Source organism: Xenia sp. Carnegie-2017, unplaced genomic scaffold, assembly GCF_021976095.1.
Source record: "Xenia sp. Carnegie-2017 unplaced genomic scaffold, XeniaSp_v1 HiC_scaffold_5, whole genome shotgun sequence".
Lineage (NCBI taxonomy): Eukaryota > Metazoa > Cnidaria > Anthozoa > Malacalcyonacea > Xeniidae > Xenia > Xenia sp. Carnegie-2017.
In genome coordinates, this window is record NW_025813515.1 from 198487 (window position 1) to 208552 (window position 10066).

The 10066-nt window shown below is 35.7% G+C and overlaps 2 protein-coding genes across 2 annotated transcripts; both read left to right on the forward strand.

Moving 5' to 3' along the window:
- Positions 1–4491: 4491 nt before the first annotated feature.
- Positions 4492–5460, forward strand: LOC124456438. The gene has a single exon (XM_047006883.1). It carries the CDS (start codon positions 4492–4494, stop codon positions 5458–5460), a length of 969 nt encoding a protein of 322 aa, XP_046862839.1.
- Positions 5461–7884: 2424 nt separating this feature from the next.
- Positions 7885–8830, forward strand: LOC124456513. The gene has a single exon (XM_047006936.1). The coding sequence runs from the start codon at positions 7921–7923 to the stop codon at positions 8602–8604; it is 684 nt and encodes a 227-aa protein (XP_046862892.1). The 5' UTR covers positions 7885–7920; the 3' UTR covers positions 8605–8830.
- Positions 8831–10066: the final 1236 nt, after the last annotated feature.

The following is a 10066-nucleotide window of genomic DNA, read 5'->3' on the forward strand; positions in this document are numbered from 1 at the left end:
AACTTTTTTAATTTTAATAAAAGTGAACCACATCAATAAGCAATTTAGATACAACAGAACCTGTTGTGGGTAAAAAGTAGCTATTAAGAAATCATTGATACTGTAGAGATCTTATTTGATAATTATTAAGAAAAACAGATTCCACGACGTATTTATATGATATTTCACCCCGTTGCTGATGAATCTATAGCCTGTGAAATTCATTGATGCAATGTATATATTTAATTTTTACTGTAAATTGTTTTGGAAAAGACTGAAGGCGAATACGACATTAAAAGTTAACTTTTATGCTTGGCTGCACTGATAAATTTTGCTCTACATTCATCCAACATAATAAACTCTTATACGATAAAAAATTGTATTTCTGAAATTATTATAATTACTAAAAGTCTGGCCTTGGTGTTTTGGGCTCTTGGGAGTTCCTTATTATATAAAACTGACCATCAGAAGTTGTGCATAAATCCATAAATAGAATCTTTTGTGTTTTACTATCTCACATTAATTACGTAGCTGATCAATTTAAAATAGTTGAAGTAAATAACATTTTCATAAAATTGAGTGATTGACAGCATTTCGTCTAATAATTTGTATATGGACTCAATATTATTTTAATTAGTTGTATAGAAAAATAATCATAGTTGTCATCACTTTCTGATATTTTGCTTATTTCATGCGCTGTAACTCTGACACTTATTTCGTGCCTAAATCCATACAACTAAAATACAAGTGCTATATATTTAAGATTTCTTAAATTAATATTGAATATACACCTAAATACACGCAAGGTTAACTACGGCGCTCTCTATTGCCTATATTCTAAAAACTCTCTCACACTCACATTGACTGAGTAAAGTTTCAAAGTAATCTTATAACTGCTGGAAGACCTTGTATTTACTCCACAGATAGAAAATAGTGCAAAATTTTATGTTGATTTTATCAGCTCAGATCCCATATCATCTGGTAGGTATTCGCACATTAATGTCACATGAAAGCACTCAGTAATAGTTGTGTGACAGATTTAGTTGAAAGTTTTGTAAATCATTTATATAAATTTTGAGCTTTTGGGCTTTATTTTATTGAATTAACTTCGCAAAGAGCAAACTATAACAACAAAAGAACGTGAATAACTTCTAAATGACAAAGAACAATGCTACAGCTTTTTCCAGTTACTGCAGCCTTTTAAACACAACGTTGCAAACATTAAAAACAACACGATTTATATAATGTATAATAAGTGCGAAGGTTTTCTTGAATTGACTAAGGCTGACATTTTGCCTCTTAAGTTGTTTGGATTTATTCCAGAGTTTACTGCATCGATGTATTTAAGATTTTAGAAACGTTCTTATTTTACAATGAGTTGAAACATATGACAGCTAGATTTTCTGAATTGTACAACCATGTTTGACTTTGGCAACGAGGATTGCCTTGTAATAGTAACTAATCTTCATCAATCTTCACAAGACTATAAATTATTTTGTATTCGTTTACTGAGCAATTAGTATGCTTTTTTAAAGGGCCTATGACACGAAAATTTTTATGTTTGCAATGACAGTGTACTTTCTAAAAAAGTTTATGCAATCACTTTTAATTCTTGAGATATTGAGGTTTATGCTATGTCCGATTTATCTACCTTGTGACGTCACATTGAATTATGAGAGCTAGGAGTATTAAGTATATTTAACGATACTTTACTTCCCAAGGACATAGTTTTATTTCTTGTGACGTGTTTGATGGTATAAAATGCTGCCTATTAGTATCAACCTAAAGTTGTCAGGAAAATGAAGATTATTTGAAACATTTTTAGAACTCATTATGCAATATGACGTCACAAGTTGCATGAAATAGAAATAACAAAAACTTCAATATCTCGCGAAAGAAAGGAGATATGCATAAACTGTTTTAGAAAGTACAATGCCATTTCAAACGTTCTCGTGATTGCATACATAAAAATTTTCATGTCAAGAGTAGTTGTACATTTCCAAGTATAACATCGAGCTGAATTGTAAGGGATATTCTATACCACTTAGTAAAAATGTATGCTTTATAACTTATGAAGCAGTAGATAAGTCTGATAAACCACCTGCTGAAATCCACCAGCTAGAGGATCACAGTTCACTTGAGGGAAACGAGTGTAAATTATTATCCCATTTACCCCCAAAATTGGATGGAAGTGTCAATAACCATTATGAACATTTTTAGAAAGCCAAAATTTAATTTAATCAAATTGAAGCATTTGTATTTTCACTTTCTACACATAAACTACGGAAAAAGAAGAAAATCATCTTCTTTACTTTTAAGACTTCTTCCGAGTGAATGAATTTCAAAAAAATTCGTTTTAAGACTAGACAACATACATTTGCCAATAAAATTATAACCAAGAACAGTATTTTATAGCCATAAATGCCTTTCCTATTACAATGTACAATTTGAGATGTTTACGTCAGGACTTACTTAAAAATATCAACTATAATATGGGCATATCTGACACAAGAACAGTGTATTGGGAATCGAACCCAAAAACTAAGCTGTACCGCTCAAAAAAGATGTGTGACATTTTGGGTAAATTAAAGCAGCTTAGAATAAATTAAACAGATCATAGATTTATTCAATAATTAAGAAATTTTATCTTCCGAAGATTGTCAGACGGTCAAAAATGGTTTGTGTTCACGTTAACTTTATCGGGAGCACGTACTCTAAACAACTTCTTTTACAAAATGAATTCTCTCTTTAGTTTTGATGGTTGTATATAACATGAAGTACCACTATAGTCCCTTACCAAAGTTACTGTTTTTTTAGACTTTACCGAAATAAAAAATCCCTAATGGAAAAACCTGAACGGTATAAACCAAGACCAAACACAAAGTCACATTAACTTGGAGAATACTGAACAGGAAAAAACCACTAGGGACTTTAGCCGAAATTCCGCGCCCCGGGGGAACCTTTACAAACAATAAACTTTACATACCTTTGAAGCGATTCAAAGAGCCAAAAAAGTAAAAGAGAAAGAATGAAATGCACTTTCAAGGCTGAAAATATTGACTTCCAGGTATGTAGTCATTTTTGTAAAATTCTCTATTTTTAACGAACACGGAATTCGCCACAGTTTACCGACACACAAATCTATCATTGAACTAGACAATTTTCTACTTTGAACGAGAAAATTGTTTTGATGGAATTTTGTAAAACGTGTGCTTTTAACATCTAATCCATATCCAAGTCGTACCTAGCGCCACTTAATTATTTTGCACCGTTTTCATTCGGTGCTACCAACGTTTAAAATATTAGAACCAGCATTTGCTGCATGATATGGATAAGATGAAAGTACTTCAAGTATTTTATAGAGCCGAATGGGGTTCACTTGTGCAAACAATCATTTTGGAAAAATGTAGTCAATATCAAAAAACAATATCAACATTAATTACTTGAAGAAGCACCCGTTGAGTTTGGTTACCGAGGAACTGGGGATGGTTTAACCAAACAACCGTTTGACGATTATCCTTCGTACTTGACTTTGATAGCAACTTGATTGGCGAACATGGAAACCTTAGTTACTACGAAGTAAAATATGTGACAACGTCTGCGACTTGTCTTCACACTAATCATTAAAGTATACAAACAAGACACTTTTATTAAAACTATGTTTCCTTTTAGGTTCTTTATGAAGGCATTTTGCATACCATTACCTGGTCTACTAATCATTTACTTTTTGCTCGTTTCCGCTGTGAAAAAAGTATTGAAATTCCCAGGAAAGAAGTCTGCTTTAAAAGAAGACAACATACCACTTTTCACATTTACAATAATTACTGCCACGCCGCCACTAAACTGTAAATGTCTTAAACAAACAGAATACTTTTTAAGTTTCGTATGAAAATGACCGACAGAAGAATTGGAAGTTTCTTCCAAACATTTTTATTCAGCAATTTCTCTCTAAACTGGAGTTTGTCATTTAAATTAATAAAGGTACTAACTCTACTTTGGTTATCTGAGCATAGCAACTACTCGCGTCAACTACAGCGCATGCCTGAGCTATCTAAACTTTCTACCTGCTCATGACACCAGAATTCCGCCCTGAAAAGAAGTGCCTCTTGAAGGAGGTAACCCATAATGCCCTTAACGTAACTTAACTTAGTGCATGTAGCACTTACGGGTGACCTCCAACCGGGGTGGGTTGAACTACTCATGCATTATAGAGGATCCAAGAGGGCCTTAATAGTCGCTGTAGAAAGCCGTTCATGAAATTGGTTAACTACCAGGACTGCATGCTTTTACCGTACTAGGAGAAAGATATATTTTTACTTTACACCAGAACCAACATCTTTTCTTTGTCTTCAATAGGTCTTGTTCGCTAGATCCAGTCTTCTAGGGTCTTCTTACAGATGCTATTTGCATCCTCTACGCTAAAGTACCATTTGTACCCACTAATCCAAGTAGAAGTTGTTATGTTTATTAATTTATGTTAATTTAATAGGATTTACGTTATTAGTTATGTTAATGGTTATAAAGCTTAAATATATAAAAGGAGTTAACTTGTACTATCTAGGCAGTGGTAAAATACACCTAAATGAAATATCAAACACTACAGTTGGCGACAAAGATTCGATTCTGATGGACGAAGAAGCCCAAAGTACACAGACAAATGTTGGTTTTAATGTGCCCTTTATGGGACATATGGAAGAATATTCAACGAGTACAGATTGGAAGCAGTACGTTGAGCGGCTTGAAATATTCTTCGAAGTAAATAATGTACCAAGAGAAAAGCAAGCCTCGAGCATACTTACCTTGATGGGTAGTAAGATGTATGCGTTGTTAAGATCAATTACAGCACCAAGAAGACCAAAAGAACTTACATATAACCAAATTGTAGAAACTTTAACACAACATCTTGAGCCAAAACCAATAGTTATTGCTGAACGATATAAGTTCCACAAGGCTGAGCAAGGACAAGCGGAATCGATTAGGGAATATCTTGCCAAATTGCAGAGATTAGCAGAAACATGTGAATTTGGGAGTTATCGAGACGAAGCAATTCGAGATCGATTTGTTTGTGGATTGCGAGATCGATCGATTCAACGTAAGCTACTAGGCGAAGTTGATTTGACTTTAAAGTCTGCGGTAGAAAAAGCTTGTGCGGCTGAATTAACGGAGAGAGAAACATCAGCGTTACACGGAGATTTACTGAACCGAGTGCAAACAGCATCCCTCGAGTGTTTTCGCTGTGGTAAGAAAAATCATTCTCCCGATAAGTGTTATTTTCGGAAGTCCAAATGTCACGGTTGTCAAAATTACGGACATATATTGAAGAAGTGTCCCAGGAGAGATGGCAACAACATGAAGAATACAAAAAGTGAAAAGTCGAGAAGGGAAGATGCTAAGAAAAGAAAAAAAAATCCAGCGAAATTCACAACGTTAAAACACATAGCAACGTTGATAGTGACAGCGAAAGCCAAGAAGAAGATATGAAAACATAGCCGGTGTTCACATTAACTGATTCGAGAAAGAAATGTAAAGAGATGGAAGTATTAGTCCTATTGGATGGAAAGTCAGTAAAGATGGAAGTAGACACGGAGCTGCGGTATCAATTATGCCAGAAAATGTGTGGAGAAAGGTGTTGTCTGCAAAATGCATACGCAAGTCCAACGTTAGACTGCAAAGTTATTCTGGGGATGAAGTTCCAGTGAGGGGAGAAGTAGACGTTTGCGTTGAACATGGAAAACAAAAAGCTAAGTTACCAATTGTAATAACACAAAATAAAGGTCCTGTGTTGTTGGGACGAAATTGGCTGGCAGTTTTAAAGCTTAACTGGAGTCAAATAAAACAAGTAGAGGCAAAACCTGTCAAAAATGTGGAGCAATTAATAATTCAATATGCGTCCTTAGTTGACAATTCGTTGGGGACAGTAAAAGGAGTTAAGGCACATTTATACATGAAACCAAACTAAAATCCAAAGTTTTTTAAACCTAGATCAATCCCGTTTGCGCTGAAAGACAAGGTAAAGGAAGAAATCTACCGTTTAGAGAAACTTGGGGTCATGGAAAAGGTAGAGTTTTCAGATTGGGCGACGCCAATCGTGCCAGTGTTGAAACCTGATGGTAGTGTACGGATTTGTGGCGATTATAAAGTGACCATTAACCAAAGTCTAGACGTTCAAGAATATCCAATGCCGACAGCTGAAGAACTATTTACAAAGCTACGAGGAGGCGAGAAATTTTCAAAGATAGATCTGTCGGCAGCATATCAGCAAGTTGTTTTGGACGAAGAATCACAACATTATGTTACAATAACACACATTTGGGTTTGTATAGGTATACAAGACTGCCATTTGGAGTTGCAGCTAGCCCAGCTATTTTTCAAAGAACGATGGATATGGTTTTGAATGGTTTACAGGGAGTAGGAGGTATACTTGATGATTTGATAATTACGGGTAAAATGATGAAGAACATTTGCGGAATCTGGAGAGAGCACTGAAACGTCTTCAAAATATGGGAATCAAATTGAAGAAATCAAAGTGCATTTTTATGCAACCTTCAGTGGAATATTTCGCATTTGTCGTGGATCGACAAGGAATCCATCCATCGCCTCGTAAATTCAAGCTATAAGGGAGGTACCAACTCCGGAAAATCCAACAGAATTGAAGTCATTTCTGGGGCTAGTGAACTATTATCGTAAGTTTATTCCAAATATGGCAAAGTTGGTTAATCCTCTGAATTGTTTACTGTCACAAGAAGTTACTTGGAAATGGTCGGAAGAATGTCAGAAATCCTTTGAGACTTTAAAAGTCCTATTGGAAACGGCACCAGTATTAACACATTACGACCCCAAGAAACCCGTGAGATTAGCGACAGATGCCTCATCGTGTGGAATAGGTGCTGTTCTATCAAATGTATCGGACGAAGGAGAAGAACAACCAATAGCTTATGCCTCGAGAACACTTTCTTCTAGTGAGCAAAACTATTCTATGATCGAGAAAGAGGCCCTTGCAATTATTTTTGGATTGAAGAAGTTTCATCAGTATGAGTATGGAAGACGTTTTTCTTTAATCACAGATCATAAGCCGCTTACTATGATACTGGGACCTAAACGAGGTGTTCCTGTCTTGGCAGTCTCCCGCTTGCAGAGATGGGCGATTCAACTGGGTGCATATCAGTATGATATTGAATACCGAACTTCAAAGAACAGTGCGAATGTTGATGCGTTGTCCCGGTTACCTAGGAAAAGTGTTGAAGAACCGGACGAATGGGAGGAAGAGGCAGCGGCAGTAAACAGCGTTCAACTGAAGCGGTCACCTGTTTCAGTAAGTATGATTAGAGAAGCTACGCAAAAAGATTCAGTATTGTCTCGTGTAGTATACTATCTGTTACATGGTTGGCCAGAAGGAAAGTTACCAGAGGAACTACAATATTTCTTTACAAAGCAAGACGAGTTTACTGTAGAAGAAGGATGCCTATTGAGAGGAACCCGAGTGGTAATTCCAACCAAATATCAAGGAGTGGTGTTGTCGGAGTTGCATATAAATCATCCAGGAATGGTGCGGATGAAATCTTTAGCACGTTTACATGTGTGGTGGTCAACATTAGACCAAGACATTGAACAGACTGTGAGAGATTGCACCAGTTGTCAATTTAATCGCTGTAAGTCTCCACTTAAAGTAAATAATCCATGGATTTGGCCTGTACGTCCATGGCAAAGAATTCATGTCGACTTTGCAGGTCCAGTCGAGGGTGGCATGTATTTAATAGTGGTAGATGCTAAGTCTAAATGGATGGAGGTTATATCTATGTCATCAACAATGGTCCACAATTTGTTGCGCAGAAAATGAAAGATTTTCTAAAAGGCAATGGAATTCAAATGCACTTATCTTCACCGTACCACCCTACTTCAAATGGGGAAGCGGAAAGAGCAGTGAGAACATTTAAAGACTCCATGAAGATTCGTAAGAATGAAGAAGGATCTACTGGAGAGAAATTAGCAAGATTTTTGTTAGGATATCGTACCACACCACATACAGCAACTGGATGTACACCTGCAGAAATTCTTATGGGTCGACGACTTAGAACAAGATTAGATATATTGCATCCCAGTCTGGCAAATAAAATGGATAAGAAATCACATCAATTACCGAAATTGACAAAGCGTAAGTTAGAAATTGGAGATCCAGTGATGGTAAAAGATTATAGAGCAAGAAGAGATCGTTGGATACAGGGAGTAATTCAAATGAAGTTAAGCCCAGTTACATATCAAGTGTTGGTGGACGATGTATTGTGGAAACGACATATTGATCAATTGCGAAGTCTGGCAGGATCAACAGTTCCAGATGGTAAGACAAAACAAGATGCTGAGAAATATCCCTCCAACTTGGAGACACAAAAAAGTCTGGTGCTCGATGAAAATACAGTGTCTAAACATATCAACCAAGAGATATTCAAAGAACCAACTGTAAGTACCACAACGACCTTGAAAACCACGCCTCTACCGCAGGTACAGACCTTACCTGACAAGATAACCAAAGAGCCCGGTAGTTGTAATGACAGTGAACAGGTATCAAACAATCGCCGGTATCCTCTGCGTAATCGCACGAAACCAAAACGTTTAATTGATGAAATATAGTTTATTTTGATAGATTGTAATCAATCCCGAACTTTTAGGAAAATAACACTACAAGTTAGCTAAAGAACTATTAGAATTGTGCCGGAGGGAATGTTATGTTTATTAATTTATGTTAATTTAATAGGATTTACGTTATTAGTTATGTTAATTGTTATAAAGCTTAAATATATAAAAAGGAGTTAACTTGTACTATCTAGGCAGTGGTAAAATACACCTAAATGAAATATCAAACACGACAGAAGTTGCCATTCTTTGGCTAAGCTTCACTTGCATTTCCGATCTAAGCTACATAATCCTAAATATTCTTCTGCAAGGAAACGTCCGCGGCAAACATACGTAGCTACTTAATGCAGTATATTCAGAAAGAGGTTTCCGAAGATAAATCGAGTAAAACCGACACAAATGCATGTCAATAACAGGCTAATAACCGCTGATACAACTTCACGTTTACTAATTAAGACACAGATTTTAATAATGAGCTCCAGACACAAATAATTTTAGGAGTTAAACTGAAAAAAACTTTTAAAACCTCGTCATGAAGACTATTTTTGAAATGATGGGAGAAAACTACTATTAAAATTTGTATTTAATTTTATACGCATCACTTTCCTTACAGTTATGCGAGTCCATCATCGTGGTGAATAAAAACCACAAACATCGATGTTTTTCAACCTTATTTGAATACGATTTTGTCTTTAACAGAGAAATATTCATGTCTAAAATCGAGAATGGAACGAAAATTAGTTTCTAAATCTAAGGTCTCATACTTTACATGAATAAAGATCACAGTGTCGTTTACATTTACCACTTCAATAGAAGAAAGATACTCTGTTAAAACCAACAATTATCACACACATTTACCTCAATGAAGGTGGTTTCAATAAACTCAAGGTGTATTTCACAGACAAAGCGTTTTGACTTTTTTTATCGTTTCTTTCTGCACGTACTGTTGTACAGAGTCATATGGCACGTTCTCAGGATGAGTTAGTTTTAAAATATGTCACAAGTTGCTTAAACTAATATCTTCTGATTGGTCAGTTCCTAGGTATGTTGTCTTCTGATTGGTCAGTACCTAGGTATGTTGTCTTTTGATTGGGTAGTTTCTAGGTGTGTTGTTAATTGCATTTCGCAATTCTTATTGCACTTCTAGCAACGGTATACCGGGCTTATCAAAGGGAACACCTTCATGACCACGATTCTAATCCTGCTGGTGCCTAAATTCTGTTCCTGGTCAAGAAGTTACATTCAATTTCAAGGACAGAAAAGCTTTCATGTTAATACCTGAGTTATGCAATACATGAACGTATAGCTTGCAATTCTTTATGAGCCCATGGGCTTAGCAATAGCATAATGAGAGCATTGAAAGAATCACAATAGGTCAATTTATGAAGGTCTTACTTTTTCTACGTCCTGTAAAATTAGCTTTATAATTAGCATTCATTGGTACTTTTCATTCTCGTAT

What these genes read in the sequence shown, in the direction of transcription:
- LOC124456438 (XM_047006883.1), top strand. Translation starts at nt 4,492, where the DNA reads ATGGTTATAAAGCTTAAATATATAAAAGGAGTTAACTTGTACTATCTA.
- LOC124456513 (XM_047006936.1), top strand. Translation starts at nt 7,921, where the DNA reads ATGAAGATTCGTAAGAATGAAGAAGGATCTACTGGAGAGAAATTAGCA.